The sequence below is a fragment of the Oxyura jamaicensis genome, chromosome 4 (genome assembly GCF_011077185.1).
Source record: "Oxyura jamaicensis isolate SHBP4307 breed ruddy duck chromosome 4, BPBGC_Ojam_1.0, whole genome shotgun sequence".
NCBI classification, from domain to species: Eukaryota; Metazoa; Chordata; class Aves; order Anseriformes; family Anatidae; genus Oxyura; species Oxyura jamaicensis.
This window is the reverse complement of record NC_048896.1, coordinates 80,054,510-80,073,832: the sequence shown is the minus strand read 5'-3', so window position 1 is coordinate 80,073,832 and position 19,323 is coordinate 80,054,510. Positions and strand designations below refer to the sequence as shown.

The 19,323-nt window shown below is 38.9% G+C and overlaps 2 protein-coding genes across 3 annotated transcripts in view; one reads left to right on the top strand and one right to left on the bottom strand.

Moving 5' to 3' along the window:
* The window catches only part of NCAPG (non-SMC condensin I complex subunit G), a 28,144-nt gene extending 21,411 nt beyond the window's left edge, over positions 1 to 6,733 (top strand). The window contains exons 16-21 of the mRNA XM_035326134.1: positions 1,319 to 1,493; positions 1,877 to 2,038; positions 2,859 to 3,036; positions 4,464 to 4,556; positions 4,992 to 5,067; positions 5,737 to 6,733. Coding sequence (XP_035182025.1) covers positions 1,319 to 1,493; positions 1,877 to 2,038; positions 2,859 to 3,036; positions 4,464 to 4,556; positions 4,992 to 5,067; positions 5,737 to 5,863 — 811 coding nt within the window. The 3' untranslated portion in view covers positions 5,864 to 6,733. The remainder of the gene's footprint in view (positions 1 to 1,318; positions 1,494 to 1,876; positions 2,039 to 2,858; positions 3,037 to 4,463; positions 4,557 to 4,991; positions 5,068 to 5,736) is intronic.
* Positions 6,734 to 9,878: 3,145 nt separating this feature from the next.
* LCORL (ligand dependent nuclear receptor corepressor like) overlaps positions 9,879 to 19,323 on the bottom strand; it is an 81,718-nt gene continuing 72,273 nt past the window's right edge. Inside the window, exon 7 of one of the 2 annotated variants that reach the window (XM_035326130.1) lies at positions 9,879 to 10,972. In XM_035326130.1, the coding sequence (XP_035182021.1) occupies positions 10,789 to 10,972 (184 nt within the window). In that variant the 3' untranslated portion in view covers positions 9,879 to 10,788. The remainder of the gene's footprint in view (positions 10,973 to 19,323) is intronic. The other variant, XM_035326128.1, reaches the window with a different exon arrangement.

Here is a 19,323-nt window from a genome sequence, read left to right as displayed (position 1 = left end):
TTTTCAGAAGAGAACTATTAATTACCCTGTGGCAGCTGATTCAGAGCAGTCTGCAAAGTTGCCATTCAGAAAAGGAAAATGAAGGTGAATGTGTGAGTTTTGGCTGGGTTTTGTGCCTAATTTTGGTACTGATCTATTGCTGAACTTTTAAATTCTGTTTTTCTGCATGTTGCTCTGACTTTTCCCTCTGATCAGATAGAGTCAAGAGGCTTAATTTTTTAAATTAATATTTGAACTTTGTGATAAACAAATGTTGCTGCTGGCTTTTAAAAGTAATATTCTGTCATATCAAAAGAATGGCATGGCATGTTAGTAATAGGGACAGGGTCCTGTAACTGGTGAACAATTCTTATTCATGGAATGTTTATTAAAGAGTAATAATTTCCCTGGCAGCCTCAGAGGAAAATGTTCTGCCTTGTGCCTATATGCTACTAGACTTTATTTTTCTAACTTGCAGGAAATAATCTGAATGATACTTCAGTTGTACTTCAGCCAATTTAAAGCATAAAACTGCTGAATGGGAGAGTTTCTGCTTTTGTATTTTCTTGCCCCAGTTATAGTGCTCACAAGTTCTAATCATTATTTACTTCATTAGTTTTCTTCCCCAGTTTGTTGGGTTCAAATAGGAGCTGAAAAACTATTTGAGGTTTAAAAAAAAACAAACTTTGCTTCACCAACCAGTACCTTGTACTTTTTGGCAATTTTCCTATTAAATTGATTTTACCTATCTTATGGAACTACACCTTTAGATAACTTGCTGCAAAACCACATGCAACCATGTGATTTTTTAGGCTTGCTTGGCAGGAGTTACAAACTTTTCTGAGAAAAAAAACACAAGTATTTCTTTCAAAATCTTGTTAATCACCACTTCTTTTTTGCCAGGTTTCTTTTTTTTTTTTTTTTTTTTTTTTTTTACGGTGAGATATGTACCCCTAAAGAAAAATACTAGCAGGAAGGAGGAATGAGCAGAAGAAAAATAAAGATACAGGGAAGTGTATTTCTGTATCTGTATATATCAGTTAGGCTTTTAGTGGTAAGGATTAACTTCCAAACTGTTCAGAGATACATGTGCTACCTAAAATTTCCTTGAAAAAACAAGTGAGCTAAAACTTAAAAGGAGTTGATCCTGTGAAGTGAGTTTTGTTGTCTTGATCCTGCTGCCTGTCTCTAATAAGGCTGGCTGCTCCCCCTCTGCTTTGACAGCTAAAATATATTGTAAAGTGTCTGTAAACTTTAATCATAGAAGAGAAGATTTAGGGGTGAATTGATGTTTAATTCTGTCTCCTTGTGCTACTAATGTTTGACTCAATTGAAACAGGTCTAACCAGGAATGCTTTGAGGAAGCTTATCTTCCAACTCTGCGAACGCTGTTAAATGCTCCTGCAACTTCCCCTTTGGCTGAAGTAGACACCAGTAATGTTTCTGAACTATTAGTGGACCTGACCAGACCAAGTGGACTGAACCCTCAGGTCAAAAAGTCTCTAGACTATCAGGTACAGTGGGTTCAATCGAAAGAAAGCAGTATTTGTGTCTAGAGATTAAGAACTGCTAGCTGCTTGTTGGGCCTTCTGAGATTCCTACTGTCAGAATCTGGATTAAGCAATTGACAGTTCAGGCAATGAAAACTCTTAGCTTGATTCTCCTTCTCTCCATCCCCTCCCCTCTTATAATTAAGTAATGCTAGCAGGAACTCCTTAATTATCTGTATTGGGAAAAACATTCTTAAAATATGTTCATGTACATGGTCAAAATACTACATTTTAAGAAAAAAAATTACTATGTAAAGTTAGTTATTAGTCGCTTAAATCAGTGTGACCCCATTGTTTGGTAAATAATTTTCAGATAAATTTCAGGTATCGTTTTCTTTCCTTTACAGGACTTCACAGTGCATGATAGTTTAGCACTGAAAATTTGCAATGAAATCTTGACGGACCCAACTGCACCCGATGTTCGTATTTATGCAAAAGCTTTAAGTATGTTAGAACTCAGTAGTTCTTCCACAGAGAATCTTCTGATTCTGCTTGATGAGATTCTAGAGGTAGGGCATAAATAACATGGTTCTTGCTTTTTATTTTATTTTACTATCAAAGGGTTAAAGGCCTGTTTACTATGACAATGTGATCGGAATTATTTTTTTAACCCGTCTTTAAAAACCTCATCTTTGATGAGGTTATTTATGTAAGTTATACAGTGGTCTCAGCTCAGATTTTTGTATTTCAGCTAGCATAGATAGCAATAAGTGTCCAAGTTGATACAGTTCAAAACTGTAAGGACTTGTGGTAAGTGGTGTGTAGTTAGTTCTTAGCTTTTAAATGTAAATAAAATTGAATATTGTCTTTCACAGTTTGTGTGGCTTACTTAGTTAATAATTAACAGTTGAAATTCTATGCCTTAACTTGCATTGTAACTGTAAGATCATTAGGCAATATGAAAGGGGTGCTTGGTTTAAGATGAAATAGGAAGGGATTACAAGTCTTACATTTATCCATTTTATGGATAAATATGAAGTGAAATCTGGGAGTGGGACAGAGGAAGACAGTGTTATACTGAAATGTTGGAGAGTCCTCTAGGCATATATCATCAAGAAGTAGCAATGTTCCAGGGCTCGCCTGGAGAGGTCCTATAACTTCAGTGCTTTTTCAGGTTTCCTGTTAAAAAGATGAAAATAAAAATTCTTCTGGAGTTTCTGTGCCTAGTGTTGATGGAGAAAGTGTTTCTCCTTTCAGCTAGAGTAATCAACTTTGTGACACTTTTTGTCATTCTTAGAGTAAACTTAACTAATCCTGTTAGTGGGTAAACTTGATAAAAGGAATAGTTGTAAAATTAAGTAGCATTTAATGTTAAGTGTCTCTTCCCAGAAAGTGAAAGATAAATTGTGTCAAAGAGCTATTGAGAAGATCAAGGTGAACCTGATGAACCTGACCAAAGGCGCTAATGTGGGCAAAAGCCACTCAGAACAGACTGACACAGGCCTCGCCGAAGGGACGCAGGAAACTGGCACTATGTTATCTGCAGACACCCTTCAAAATGAAGAAGGTATTTCAGGGGAGGTGTATTTCAGTAGGTACAATTGAGTGATTGTATGAAAAGATGTCCTAGTTTTTCCTCTCCTAAATCTACTTTGGGGAAAAAAAAAAGTGGAAGAGGTAACTAGTAAAAATGTATCCTGTTTAATATTTGTTAAGCATTTTCTTTTATTGCTTTGCAAACAGTTTTTCTGATTTCTTATTCTCCTTATTGCTCTAGTTTAACCAGTATATTTTGAGTCTTAACCTATAGTTCTTTCTTCTTGACAAAAACAGTATTAGCTTTTTTTTAAAGCTGTTTGACATACCCATCTGCCTGCTAAATCATATTGACTAACTCAGCTTCAGAATGTGGCTCACTAAGGCTCCAATAGAATATGGTATTACCATGCCTGTACTTTTTTGCAGACTGTATTATAGCAATATACAGTTGATATACACAGAACTGTTCCTTATTCATATGTTGGAGCCAGATTTCTTTTCATTGCTATTTAGGAGCTTGAAGTGGAAGTAGATGGAAGACTTTGTGCTGTCTGAACAGCTTATGTGGCTGCACATGCTTTAGCAGAGTATGTTTTGCTGGTAGCACAGGAATTCTAATACAGTAGTAAGAAAGCAGTCGGATGAAACTTGTTTACCTGAAGCAATAAAGCAAAGATATTGACATGCAACTGTTTTAAGCAGAATATACCATTAAAAAAAGTTTTTTTTAGTGGATTATTTCAAGGCCTTGATATGTTGCTTCTGAAAGTGTCAAATTAGTTTGTTCTATGTTTCTGTATTGAAATACTTATTGGATGGGAACCTAGAAAAGCTAGCTGGTTTTGAGAAAGCAACGGAAGTATTTCTAGTTGAACCATTTTCTGCTAACAGCCAATAGTATTTTGGTATGATTTTCTTATGAAAGAAGAACTTTGAGCACTTTAGGCAAGCAGTAGGAGAAAAGTATTGTTTCCTTTCTCTTTCAATGCCACCCAAATAAGTTTGCTTTATTTTTAATGATCCAATGATCCAATATTTACCTCTTCAAATATGGAAATGATAGCTGTGAGCAAAACCCTTTACTTTTTGTACTTCAATTGCTGCAAAGTTGATCTAGATTTGACATTAGGAAAAAAAACTTCCTAGCAGTAACATAAATTGCTGAAGAAAAAGACTTCCTAAAATTGTTAGAAATACTAAGGGAGGGCTAAATAGTTGTCAGGAATAGTTTATATATAACAATATTATGTGTGTGTATGTGTGTTATGGCTGAGTGACATTTTATGCTGCTTTCTAGCCTTATTAATTAATTTATAGTTTAAGGAAAAAGTGGAGTTAAATTGTATGGCTTTTTATATACTAGCCAATGTTTAAAGTGTACTGATAATACTTGAAAGAACATAAGATAAATTGAAAGATGATTATGACTCCTGCATGCATTATTCTTTTTAACAGAAAATACCAAAGATGCTCTTCATACTCCAGTTAACGAAGCTAAAATTAAAGCTACTACAAAATTGAAATCCACAAGAAACAATACTGGCAGAGGTATGCACTGGATGTTTCTGGCTATAATATTATCTGTTTTAAATAATTATTTTTTGTGAACCTCTCTCTTTGTTTAAACAAGGCAGTCTTCGTAATCTGTTTTTTTTTAAAAAATATTAAAAGATTAAAATCATCTGTTTTGTGGAGACTTTTGTGCTGTTAGTCTTTCCCAACAAGAGATAAAAGTAAACAATACTCCCCATGACTACAGAATCTCAATATAATTTGGTCACAGCCACTTACAATAATGTACAACTGTTTATGTGAGAAGTATTATCTTGTGGGCTTCTTTGTTTTGTCTAAAGATAATATTCCATCTAATGTGGTGACTACATGTTATATGTTTCAATGGAACATCAGACACTGAGGAAAAGACATAAAACTGGTTTAACAAAAGAAATAATGTGATGCAAAAAGACTTTTGTTTATACTTAGGACAACGAAAAGCAGCAGAAGCAAGGTCTGTGAGCAGAAGAAAAACTGGCACAACTGTAAAATCTGGTAGTGAAAGGTAAATTGTTTACTTTCCACCTTCAAAAGCATGATTCTAGCAGTTCCAGCAACGCAATTTAATTCCTCACTAGAAAGGAATATTTTTTTTTCTCAAAACCTAATGCGAAAGTAAATATTTAACAAAAAGCATTTCATTAAACTGATACGTTTGAAATGTAATACGTTTGAAAACGTCAATTGTTGTTGTTGCCTGGTAATTAATTTTCACATACATTTAGTACATACAGTTAATATACATTGTCCGTCAAAAGATAAATTTTTGGTTGCATTACTCTTCTTTCAATTGCTTTTTGTTTTAATAACTGTTCTGTGAAGGATTCTGACTTCTTAGTGTTGTTTTTTTCCCCACACCACACTTCTGGCTGGTATTTTTGTTCCTGTCTTTCCACATTTAATAAACATTTAGAAATGTTTAATAAATGAATATACGCATGGCGTTTCTTCTCTTGAGATCTTGCAGGATTAAAATATAATCTCTGTAATTTTATATGCTTCAGTTGTGATGTCTTTTTCAAGCAAGTAACACACTAAGTACAAAATCGGTAAGAAGTACTTTTGCTCTTTAAGACCAAGATTTTGTTAAACAGCGATTTCAAGATTATCTATTAACGAACTCCTTAGTTTGCTTAATCTTTTTGGTCATAACTTAAAATATTTTCTATTTCAGTGGTGATGAAATTCCAGAATCAGTCCCAGTGCCCAGTTCAAGGCCTTCGAGACGAGCAAAAACATTGGCGCTTGAAAAAACAAGAATGAATCTTTCAAGCCTTTTGCGCAGGGAAGCAGATGAATGAAGACAAAATGAGAGAAAACGTCCTTTGCTAATGCTAGTAGTTAACAGCAGACTTGAAAAAGTAAGATCCATTTTGTTGTTAGTCTCATTTAACTCTTTCAATGTCGAATCTTTTATAATTCCAGATTTTTATAGGAACTTCATAAAAAAGTGCTTTTGATTATTTTCCCCATGTGAAGTACATAATTCTTGTAATAAAATGACATTAAAATATTGCCTGAACAAAATGTGATTTTGTTTATTTTACTTTAAAAAGAAGGCGACTACTTATCTGCAGATGAAAATTTGTATTGGTGGTAAGTACTTAACAGTTGCCAACTTACACTTTTTTAAAGTTGTTTTTATAGTTAATGTTATTCGGACAGAATGTTTGAGCTGGAGTGGTTGTGTGTGATGGCAGCACTTTTGAATGTACCTGCCTTTAATGCATAATGCACCTACTTTGTTTCCTTGGCCTGGGTATCTGCTCACTGTCTAGAAAAAATAGATTTCATCTTAATTGTGAATTCTGCTTCCTGGAGATAAATGTGTCTGCTTTATTTTTAAATGACGTCAATATGGTGAAGCTGTTACTCTACAAATCAAAGTCTGGAAGCCTCCTTCTGACCTTGTGGGGGACCTACAGGAAAGATGGGGACACTTCCCTCCCTGGAAGTGCTTAAGACCAGGCTGGATGGGGCTTTGGGCAACCTGGTCTGGTGGGAGGTGTCCCTGCCCATGGCAGGGGGGTTGGAACCGGGTGATCTTTAAGGTCCCTTCCAACCCAAACTATTCTCTGATTCTATGACTTTGGCCTTGTTATATAAAATCACTGTGTTTTACTAAAAGCATAAATATATTTGTGGTACAAAATAAGATCCAATAAAAAAGAACAAAAAATAAAACACTTTGATAAGGTCTGCATGTTATCTCTTTACAGTGGTAGACAACTGTGACTGGCTTATAACTTTGAAGATCACAAACTTTTTGTTAATGACAAGGAAAAGTCAAAAGTTTTGCAGAGACAACAGAAGATTAAACTGTGCCAAATATTCACTGTTGGCTGAGCATATTCACTCTGGAAATGTTAGGGTTTTGGTTTGGAAACACTGTCAATCATGTCCTTCTGTGTTACAATTTAGATAATTTCCAAGGCAGTCAGAGAAAGCTTGTGGATTGCTCAACATGTGCATGTCAACTGCTGATGTCAAATGCAGCTTTATAAGGAACTTTTGTTTAAGATAAATTAGTGTATTGCTATGATCTTTGGTATTTCTCTGAAATGGCTTAGGGACAACAGAAGTGAAAAGTAGCATTTCCGAAGTGTAGTGCCCAAACTACTATCCTATTTTCAACTTTGCATATAGAAAACAGACAGAACTGTGTTGCTTTTCATCCCTTTCAGTTTTTGTTGGAAATCTTTCAAACCACAACATGCCATGACACATTTTTGTGCTGCAATATTTGCTATTCAGAGGCTTATGTAACTGTGGTGAATTATTTTTATTCATCGTTTTAAACTGAATTTTGAAGTTTTGAGCTCCCTCTTTTGATAATTCTTTTCCTTCAAGTTGTGTTCCCAGCGTGAGTTTGCATGCGTGCAACCACTTGAGATCAGAGACGTTGCCTTTCCCCTTGAATGCTGCCTGAAAGTAGTTCAAAAGGGTGAAGTATCTTTTTGATTTTTCCAGGTGACTGTCAATCAAGGTTTCCCTTGTACTTTAAATATTAGTGGTTTGATTTTATTTCCCCTCAAACTACTCTTTCTCAGAGTGGTTCACTCTTCTGCCACTAGCACACGTTCAACAACTGCTGGTAGTCTCTTCTGTTATTTTGGTTAAAAACAGTTTCTAGGAAAAACAGGAACAATAAAAATGTTTAAAGGTTTCTTTGTGAATGCTTTCCCGAATGAACTGAAGACCTTCAGTTTTGCCTCGCTGTGCTGTTGTGCCTTGCCACATATGCAGGTTCTGTCCCTGGAATCTCTTCAGGAATGCTGCACTAAAAGATCAGGTTTCCCTGAAGTCTCTCATTCAGTGGCTGTCTCTGCTGTGGATATGGTTTCACTGGTGGGTGGCAATAGAAGAAAGACATTGACAAACTAGAGTGAGTCCAGTGGAAGCCCCCAAGCTGGTCACAGGGCTGGAGCACTTGATCTGTGAGGAGAACCTGGGGAGTTTGTTCAGTCTGGAGACTTTAGGAGGGGGCCCAGTTACCTGGGGCTCTTTGTTGCATGATGGAAGGACAAGAAACAATGGACATAAGGTGAAACTCGGGCCAGATCTCAGAAGAGGCGGTGCACCAGGTTGCATAGAGACGTGCAGATCCCTAGGAGGCTTTTGTTCAGGGTATTGAGTCTGGTCTCAACCCAGTATGACCCCACAGCTGGTGTGGCTTTGGGCAGGTGGTTGCAGTACGGACCTGCCTGAATTACCCCACAGTTCTCCCCAGGGCTGGGAGCTCCACTGGCAACTTGCATCTAATTTCCTGCCCACTCTGGGCTCCTCCCATGCCCTGCACCCTGCCATGGGAAGGGTTTGCAGTGCAATAGAAAGCATGGTATGCTCACAAATTATCTTCTGAGGAGGGATGGCTGCTTAATTGCAGGATTGCATGATTAGATGTGTTGCATTTTGTAAAGCTAATTATTAGCAATAATCAAGGTTTAAATGTATGCAGCTGTATTTCTGAGAACTATTTAACAGAAATGGGGTGTACACAGCAGGTGATAAGAAGGCAAGTCTGGAAGTATCTTATTACCTGCAGTGAAAAGTCTTATTATTTTCTAGCTAGGAAGAGTAATATGTATACTATTGACTTTTTTTCTTTAGTTACATAAGGTGAAAGTAGCTTTCTGGCTGCTCAACCAAGGAATAAAACTTTAATTCCTATGATATTCTGACTTAACAACAACAAACCCAACTCCATCCTCTTTGTTGCTTTAAGCCATGTACTGTGCATCCTTTTGCTGGCTAAACACAACAGGGTGTTCAGTGTGCATAACCCAAACTAGATACAGTCCAGAGGACTTGGTTCTATACTAAATGATTATACACTAGCAGTGGTCTTTCATTGTCAAACTTGAAATAATCTACTAATGTCTATTCCTACGCTAGTTTTTGTTTGCTTGCCTCTACAAAGTCTCTATAACCTAAAATGTTTTCTCCTGGTGAGAGTTTCCTTTGGCTAGTCACATCTCAGGATGAAGGGTGAGTGCTGTACCAAGAATACTTCAGAACATTTCGCTATAGCTTTGCTGCTTCTTGTCTGACTGAAGGAAGCGGTAAGTGAGCTTGTGTTATGCCTCTATCCAATTCCTACCTGAAAACTTGTGAACTCAGTGGTCAATTGAAACTCAATTTGACACAGGGGAAGGGATATGTATTTTTACAAGTCCATGGAAATAGACAACTACTTCGAGGTGAGACACTTGTAAGGGAAGTTTGGTATGTACTTTATCTTTTATATGAGAAAACCTATATGGCACCTCTTCCATCAAGGCAAGGTCAGGCTGCATTAGTTCCACTGCCTATAAGACGGCTTTTACATCCCTTTTTGTTCACTGTGCTTTGGTGGTGCTCCACTGAAGTCAGCTTCAGCGCCTCTTCCCCAGGAAGCTGAATTCTCTTCTGGCTCTCCTGCCCCGTAGAATTCTAATACATTAAATAGTTAAGGTACATAAAGACCCTCTTAGTGTGGTGTGATGACTAATGTTCACTCTGCATTGTCTGACATCTGGCTGACTCAGTATCCTTGTGAGAACTAAGATTGTTGTGAATTCCAGTAAGTCTTTATTTGAATTACTGGATGGCATCTGCAAGCTAACAAACTTCTGTAAAGAAGAATTGCATCTTCCTTTTGTTAAGTAAGATGATGATTTAAAGTGTGAATCCTTGCGATGTTTGTTTTATAAATAGTGTCTTCCAAGAAAATGTCCTTCTCGAAAATTTTGTTCTTCGCAAGTATAGGACAGACAACTTAATGAATTAAAACCCCTCTACTCTAGCTATTGAATGTATGACTCCAGAAAAGCGAAATAGATTGTATGGTTTTATTCTAACACTCTCGTTATAGCTCTTTAATAATAAGTTTTGATGAATGAAGTACATGAACCTTGCTAAAGCTGATTTAGGCATGGAATGTCTACAACGTAGGCAGCTACAACCATTTACTATTTCTTTTGAGTAGAGTTAAAAATTTTGTTGTTTACATTGAATTTCCAAAGTACAAGGAAAAGAATGAAATAGGAAGAGCATTTACATCCATTTTAATTGGTGTCAGGCATAAATTCATAAAAACAAAAGGGGAAGAAAGACCATTCAGCAGAAACCTCAAAAAGTGCAGATACAGATTAGTTGAATGACAATCATTCGAGATTCTCCTGCAAGGTTGGCCTTTCTTTTAGACATTACGGTCATTAAACACTGTCACACAAAAGTTTTCAAGATAAATGAAGATGAAAGCATACTGCAGAAACAAACTAGTTGTTCGATACATTTTGAATCCATTTATGATGAAGGGAGATCTCGGATAATTTACCTTCTCTTTACTGCTTTGCTTCGAGGTAGTCGGTCTCCACCTGTTACAGATTTGTCTGAATTATTACCATAAATCTTTACATGGTGACCTATGCCACAAATTACATAATATATTAACTTTCGTGCACAAAAATAAAATTGGGAAATAATTAAACTTAAAGAACATAGAAAAATCACAATATTATTAAAGGGGAACATCTGATTCTGATGGAAATTTGTACTGCAAGAATCGCATAATGTGAAACTTCATATTTTTAAAAAAAAGTACATCAAAATGAATAATGCTAATAGTAATAGAAAGCCAAATCACACAAGATCATTTCAAGATCAATGTAATAAATGCTTATTATTCAGCAGAAAAAAAAATCAAGAACAATGTACAAAATGATAGTGCAAGAACAGCTGCAATCTATTTGTTCTCATCAGTTTTGAGATTTTGGTTAAAAACTTTACAGCTGGCGAGAGATGCTGCTGAAAAACTCAGATTCCACTCAGTGGGCTGATTAAGGCACATCTTTATGGACTTCAAATGTTCATTTTCTGTGTTCACGTCTATTGAATTCTGCGGCTCAGAGACTTTCACTTGTAGCGTGCTGTCAGAAAAGAAGTGGGGGTGGGAGAGGGGAAAAAATGAGAAAAAGTTTAGTACGCTTTCCTCTCTCTGCAAACAAGCAAACTGGTAAGAGGCAAGGTGAGGTGGTGGCAGATCGTATACACTGGTTTTTGGTTTTGTTTTATTGCAGTGTGTTCCAGACACACCAACTGAACCTGATCTGTGCTCAGCTCTCCATGTGGCAAAGGCGGAAGGGAATGTTTGTGTAGAAGCAGCTGGCCTTGCTGGTGTGCTGTATTGGGTCAGTCTCCTGCTACTGCTATTCCTCTGCACAGGAAGAGGTCTGCAGTCTGACCTTTCTTCATTCAAGTTCCACAAAGTAAACCCACAGAACAGGAACAATGCAAGAAGAATTTTCTTTGTTATTTTTTTTTTCTTTATGACCTTATTAGTCATCTTATGGCTGTACTAACTTATAGAGGTAACTTGTTTTGTTTCAAATCTAGGAGAATAAGTAATAGAAAGTAGGAAAAGCTTAGGAGGTGGCGATCACGCTACCTGCACGCAGTTTCTCCTACAACAGTGGTCTTAGCAGCAAGAACCTCTCCCATCTTGTTGTATTTCAGGAAGCCAGGTCTCCTACAGGACTTAAGTGCAAATTATCAAGGACTGAATCTGCTGAAGTATAGTGTTCAGTGTGGTTGTATTTACTGATTATATAATCATACAATTAGTTGTGTTGTACGTTTGAAGACTTATGCAAAATTGCTTATAACATGGCTGAACAGATACAGTATACAAGAGAATAACCTAAAATGTATTGGCTTGTGTTACTCACACTATTGACTGATTTAGTTTAAACTTTTTCTTACGTGAGGGCAAGAGGGAACAACTGCGAATGTAACTGCTGAAGTGACAATTCATTGCTTTTCACAGATCACTGAAACACAACTGTCATGCTTTTATGTTCTCATGCAAGCTCTCCGGAATGTTATGTGCCTCTGTGACATGGCCTGCAACAGGCATAGCACCTCTGACTTACCAGCCCTTGTTTCTAGCCCCCCCCTAACTGGGTTGGCTTCTCCAACCAGTATTTCATTGTGTCCTTATTCTTCTGGGCTATCTTTTGTTTTGTTTTTTCCTTTACACCCTGTTTGTTCTTTTTTTTTTTTTTTTTTTTTTTTTCTGGTTTCTCCATGCTTTTGTTGCTCTGATCTTTTGTTTCCAATAGGAAACGGCATGCAGGTGGAGGTGACAAAAGACTAGTCTGTAAGGTTAACTTCTTGAATTTAAACCTCTGAAGATTTGAACTGTTGTCCTCACTTTCAGGAAAGCCAAAGCCTCCTCTCAGGACCATGAGATGAAGCATATATGAGATGGTGCTAGGACTGACTTCTGACTTGCTGCTTTTGTCCCCCCCTGCTCCTTTATGTGCTTTCCAGGCAGCAAATCTTGCTCTTAGCAGTGAACAGAAACCATCGACTGCTCCATGAAGTGCTGGAGTTATTATTTTTGTTGTTGTTTTGGTTAGTTGAAAGGAACAAATTGCAAGCTAGAGGGTTGGGCAATCACCAGTTGAATGAAGCTGTACAAGAGCAAGTGCTGGATTCTGCACCTGGGATGGAGCAATCCTGGCTGCACGTACAGACTGGGGGATGAGAGGCTGGAGAGCAGCCCCACAGAAAGGGATTGGGGGGTTCTGGTTGATGGCAAGTTGAACATGAGCCAGCAGTATGCCATGGCAGCCAGGAGGCCCAGCCATACCCTGAGGTACTGCAGGCACTGCACTGCCAGCTGGTTGAGGGAAGGGATTGTCCAGCTCTGCTCTGTGCTGGTGCGGCCTCACCTCAAGTACTGTGTGGTTTTGGGCACCACAGCATAAGAAGGACATAGAACTATTAGAGAGTGTCCAAAGTGGTGAAGGGTCTGGAGGGGAAGGCATATGAAGAATGGCTGAGGTCCCTTGGTTTGTCCAGCCCCGAGCAGAGCAGGCTGAGGGGAGGCCTCATGGTGGCCTGCAGCTCCCTCACGAGGGGAGCGGAGGGGCAGGCGCTGAGCTCTGCTCTCTGGGGACAGCGACAGGACCCGAGGGAACGGCATGGAGCTGGGGCAGGGGAGGGTCAGGCTGGGGGTTAGGAAAAGGTTCTGCACCCAGAGGTGGTCGGGCACTGGAACAGGCTTTCCAGGAAAGTGGTCACAGTACCAGGAGAGCTGGAGTTCAAGAAGTGTTTGGACAACACTCTCAGACATCTGGTCTGATGTTTGGGTGGTCCTGTGTGGAGCCAGGAGCTGGACTTGATGGTCCTTGTGGGTCCCTTCCAACTCGGGATGATCTATGATTCTGTGAAACAGGATATAAGTGCAAAATACTTTAAAGACCAAAGTTTGCACTGTCTTTAAAGCAGTAAATATGTAAACCTGACTTAATGCTGGGCAAACGCCTGATAGAAAATGCCAAAAGTTTGGGCTGTTTCTGTGATTTGGCATGTTACTTTCCTCCACAAACTAGGAATTGTACTAAGTAAGGATGGCCTCTTTTCCAACCAACACTGCTATTAATAATAGAGTATAATAGGATTTGGTGTAATTATGAACATAATTCCTTGTCATTAGGTTGAACCATAAATCACACTGCAGAATGCTAGAGGGGCTTTCTTAGAGGGGCTGTCCTGCTATTTACCAAGTAATGTTCACAACGTCTACAGCTATGATCAAGGTCCTGCCTTGCCTATGTTACATAAATACAAAAGACCCATGTCATAAATCTCTAGCCCATTTAATGGGGCAAGTTTCCTTCCCTTCCTCAGAGAAAACCTATGTATTTTATTTTGAACATGTATGTTGTCCGTTTAAATCTAAACATTTTTTTTTCATTTGTGCTCCTAATTCAAGTATTAGGAAGTATACTAAATATACTTTGGATTTAGGGAATATACTAACCATACTTCGATATTCCAGTGACTGAAAGATGACAAAATTGACTCTATTGCTAGGAGCTAATTGTTTTTACTTCTCTAGAGGATAGAAATTTTTTAGAGTTTTATGGATTCATAGATGAATCCATAAATGATTCCATTGTTCTCTGGATACCCAGTACCCTGAACTGGTGGAAGGGGATGGGGAGAGAGATGTGGCCCTCACTATCCATGAAAAAATGGTTGGTGACCTGGTACGGCACTTGGATGTGCACAAGTCGATGGGGCCGGATGGGATCCACCCAAGGGTACTGAGAGAACTGGCAGAGGTGCTGGCCAAGCCGCTTACCATCATTTATCAACAGTCCTGGCTATCGGGGGAGGTCCCAGCTGACTGGCGGCTAGCAAATGTGACGCCCATCTACAAGAAGGGCCGGAGGACTGACCCGGGAAACTACAGGCCTGTCAGTTTGACCTCAGTGCCAGGGAAGCTCATGGAGCAGATTATCTCGAGAGTCATCACGCAGCACTTGCAGGGCAAGCAGGCGATCAGGCCCAGTCAGCATGGGTTTATGAAGGGCAGGTCCTGCTTGACGAACCTGATCTCCTTCTATGACAAAGTGACACGCTGGGTGGATGAGGGAAAGGCTGTGGATGTGGTCTACCTTGACTTCAGCAAGGCTTTTGACACCGTCTCCCACAGCATTCTCCTCAAGAAACTGGCTGCTCTTGGCTTGGACTGGCGCACGCTTCGTTGGGTTAGAAACTGGCTGGATAGCCGGGCCCAAAGAGTCGTGGTAAATGGAGTCAAATCCAGTTGGAGGCCGGTCACCAGTGGCTTTCCCCAAGGCTCGGTGCTGGGGCCGGTCCTCTTCAATGTCTTCATTGATGATCTGGATGAGGGCATTGAGTGCACCCTCAGTAAGTTTGCAGATGACACCAAGTTAGGTACGTGTGTCGATCTGCTCGAGGGTAGGAAGGCTCTGCAGGAGGATCTGGAGAGGCTGGACCGATGGGCTGAGGTCAACTGCATGAAGTTCAACAAGGCCAAGTGCCGGGTCCTGCACCTGGGGCGCAATAACCCCAAGCAGAGCTACAGGCTGGGAGATGAGTGGTTGGAGAGCTGCCAGGCAGAGAAGGATCTGGGAGTGATGGTTGATAGTCGACTGAATATGAGCCAGCAGTGTGCTCAGATGGCCAAGGCCAACAGCATCCTGGCCTGTATAAGAAACAGTGTGGCCAGCAGGGCCAGGGAGGTGATCGTCCCCCTGTACTCGGCTCTGGTGAGGCCGCACCTCGAGTACTGTGTTCAGTTTTGGGCCCCTCGGTACAAGAAGGACATGGAGGTGCTTGAGCGAGTCCAGAGAAGGGCTACGAAGCTGGTGAGGGGCCTGGAGAACAAGTCTTATGAGGAACGGCTGAGGGAGCTGGGACTGTTCAGCCTGGAGAAAAGGAGGCTCAGGGGTGACCTTATCACTCTCTACAGGTACCTCAAGGGAGGCTGTAGCGAGGTGGGGGTTGGTCTGTTCTCCCACGTGCCTGGTGAGAGGACGAGGGGGAATGGGCTTAAGTTGCGCCAGGGGAGTTTTAGGTTGGATCTTAGGAAGAACTTCTTTACCGAAAGGGTTGTTAGACATTGGAACGGGCTGCCCAGGGAAGTGGTGGAGTCACCATCCCTGGAGGTCTTTAAAAGACGTTTAGATGTAGAGCTTAGGGATATGGTTTAGTGGGGACTGTTAGTGTTAGGTCAGAGATTGGACTTGATGATCTTGAGGTCTCTTCCAACCTAGAAATTCTGTGATTCTGTGATAGATGACTAAAATATCGAACCCTGGAAGAAAGCTATCACGGCAGACTATTTGCTCTTGAGGAATAACTGAAGGAAATGATTTGAAAACAGATGAGACCGACACATTCTAATGTGTATGTTTTTAATCTAGTTTTGTACAGGTTTCTCTACATGAGGCACAAGTAACTTTGCAAAACTAGACCTGAAGTACATGCTGGTAATTTACCTTTTATTGAAGAACAGAAAACTCAAGTGCTGGGAATTTCAGGGGAATACTTAAAAACAGGAGTAGAAAGATGTTAATTTAACATCTTTTTTACTTCCCCAGTATGGGGAAAAAGCTTGAGTATTTTAGGAAATTTTAATCTTAATAAAGGCAAAATGGAAAAAAGTAAGGTTAGAGACGTGCATTAATATATTTTTTAACCAACATGAGCCTGGTCTTTCATCACACTTTTGGTTCTCTTTCATGTGTTGTGATTTATTTTCTAGTTGTTGATGTAATAAAAAGTATGTAAATAAGGTATTTCAATTGTATTTTTAAAATAAAAGAATGTAATTATGTACTAAAATTATATAGAAGCAGTTGAATTTCCCCAGCAAGATTCATCAGCATATTCTACTCTAGTTTTTTATCCCATTCTGCTTGTGAAAGGTGTGGTGTGCATTAAGCATTCCTAGTGCAAAGAAGTGCTTTGTACAGCAACCCTTCATCTAGGAGGAGCTGCAGATTACAGCCTGGTGCTACCAGAAGCCATGAGGCCTATTTTGGTAGAGCTTGGAGTGGGGCTGTGTGGAAGCTGGCTTCTCTCTACAGCCTTCTAGTGCTCTCCACTCTCAAGGCTTACCCTGGGAAGAGGAGGGAGCTCTCTTTAACTTCTTGAAATGAAATGCCTTGACAAAAACAGGCATTCTACTGATCTTGAATGGCAGTCTCTAAAAAGGTTAAAATTCTGAAGACATCTGTTTTCTATTATAGCAATTATCATCTGTTTTGGTTTTGTTCACTTGTCACTGACTCAGTCAAGCAGATTCCATGCACGCAATTTTTGGAAGTCAGATACAGGTGCTTCTGTAGTGTGGAAAACACATCCCAGCGATGGCACATTTGATAGTTCTGCTTTCCCTAGTGGATTTGTCATAGTCCACAGTGCTAAAAACCCAACAAAAAAGAAGAAAGCGCTCTTTGGTATATCACACAAAGAAAGAGTGTTTAAAGAATAGTGATAGTTCTTGAAAATCCAGCCTCTTTTCTTCACTTTGAATACACTACTATCTATCTGCCCTTGCCCTGTAACTACTCAGGGAGTGTTGTACTGTTGCTCAGGATATGGAGGATGTTCAGTTGTATGATTTTATTTTTTTTTGACTCCGCATCAGCTGGATGCTGCTGCCAGAGCTGAGGATGAGGGCTCACTAAAGCTGCGTTCCCAAGTCACCGTCACTAATCACCTCTGAATTCGCTGTCTTTCAACAGAGGTGGAGAAGAGCAATTGGCGATGTTATTCTAACAACTCATAGCAACCAAATTAGATTAATGCTGATAGATTCCAAAGTCCTATCTTGTCTGCGGTGGCTAAGCAGGCAAGCCTGTATGTGGTCAAGTCTTCAGGCCTACTAGGACCTAAAAGGATTCTTTCTTCCCACTAACTTTCCTTCCTATCGTTAAAGCAAAAGGAATTAAATAGAAAGGTCTTTGAATTCAATCTTCTACTAAAGGAAGCAACATGGGGCCTTCCCATGTTCAAAGATCTAAAGATCTTTTTGATTCTTCTCCACACGTCCATTTAAAACTACTTGAATACAAATATTTCTTTCTGAAGTTTTGCTTTTGTTGCTTTACCCAATTCATCCAGTTACAATAATAGGAAAACTGACTTTTAATAGTAGGACTAGAGAGCAATTCTGTATAAGTTGATAGGCTGCCAAACATGAAAAGGAAATAATATTACTTGAACTTCTTATTTTCTATGTAGTTTGTAACTGCATTCCTCAAGAAAAACAGGACTGTCACACCTTCTGTATGGAAATGACAAAGTAGAAGAAGTCTGTTTAGCTGAAGTGCATACATTTGCTGTGTTACCCTCTGTTTACTAGGTACCAAGGCCACACAGAAAAAGCAGGCATAGGGATAACTGTTAGGTGACTCCTCAGCCCTTACTGTTGAAAAGATTACCGTCAGATGTTGTGCATTTGTATTCTGTAAAATGACTATGAAAGTGTCATCACGGGGTTATGTTTCTCTAAAACTTTTGCAATGTTCATTTCATAGCTAAAAACATCTCCTTCCCAACTAGCTGAGCTACCTGAAACTGTTTGTTGTTTTTTTTCCCTTCTGTCTGACACAAATTCTGCAAACTGAACTTGTTAATCAAAACATCATTAATGATGTGAAAATTTGTAACTTGGAAAGCAAATGTGCATTCTTGACACACAGCACTGATTTGAGGCTTTTACAGAGAGGTTTCAAAAAGACTGAGTGGAAGTAGTAAAACTTTAGCAGCATAAATGATTTTCTATGTATAAACCACTCAAAGATCTCTCAGAAAAGGAAAATATTAGAACTCATACAGGTTAAATGCTACACTGGCTACAGTAGCCTTGGCATGCTTGCAAACGGGGATTGATTTGCTAATGCAACATACATTGAAATAAAGGCAAACCAAGCACGCACAGTCAGATTTATTGCCTATGAAATTTATACTCATCTTTACACAGTGCCAAAATGCAACAACAAAGAAAGCTACAAAGAAAGCTTTTTATGGCTCATTTCTATTTATCAAATGGGTTCTTGTTGGAATAAGAAATAATATTTTTGAGGTGAATGGATGGAATCATACTTGCTAATATGTGAGAAAGAAGTGCCCTGGAAATAGATGGCATACCCAACTAGATCAAAGGAATTGGGGGGGGGGGGGGGGGGAAAAAAAAAAATTAAGGGAACCTTTAAAAATTAGAAATATTAAATATTGTATTTAACACAGCTGGGGTACTATGAAAAATAAAACAGTAAACAAGACCATAAGGAAGACAGGAGGTGAATAGAGTAAAAAAAAAAAAACACGTCGAGAAGTCAGAACCAGTCATAGTAACAGACTGAAATTATGGTGGAAAAGTTTCTTCTGCTCTTCACACTAACTCAGAAAATGTTTTCTTGGTCTGAGAGAAAAAAAAATGTGTTGAGAAGAAAGGAAGGTTACATAAAAAGGAAGGAAATAGGAATAAAATACATAGGAAATATATGAGAAATATAACTAAAAGTTTGATAAATTGTCAAGAATAATTTATTAATGATAGTATTAAAACTTTTTTAAAAAAGAGTTCTGTGATTTTTAATCTTTCATAGCATACTGCTTTCAAAAATCTTGGAAACAAAAAACAGCAAACAGTTCAGTAATCTAACAGTTGAAAAGAAGCATCATTAATTTCGTGAGGAACATAATTCATTCTTAATATGGAGGCACTGCTGTGAAACAAGTCTGTCTCTTGCATGAAAGAAATTTCTATGCATTACTAGAAACTAGCAGCATACAAATCAATTAAAGAAGCAACAAAAAATGTGCAATGAATATTGTTGAGTTCTCCTTAGAAACATGCTATAACAGAAAAAAAAAATGGTTTTGCTATTTTTATTCCACTTATTCTAAATTACAAAATGCATTTTAGCAAGGTTAAAAAAAGGTTAAT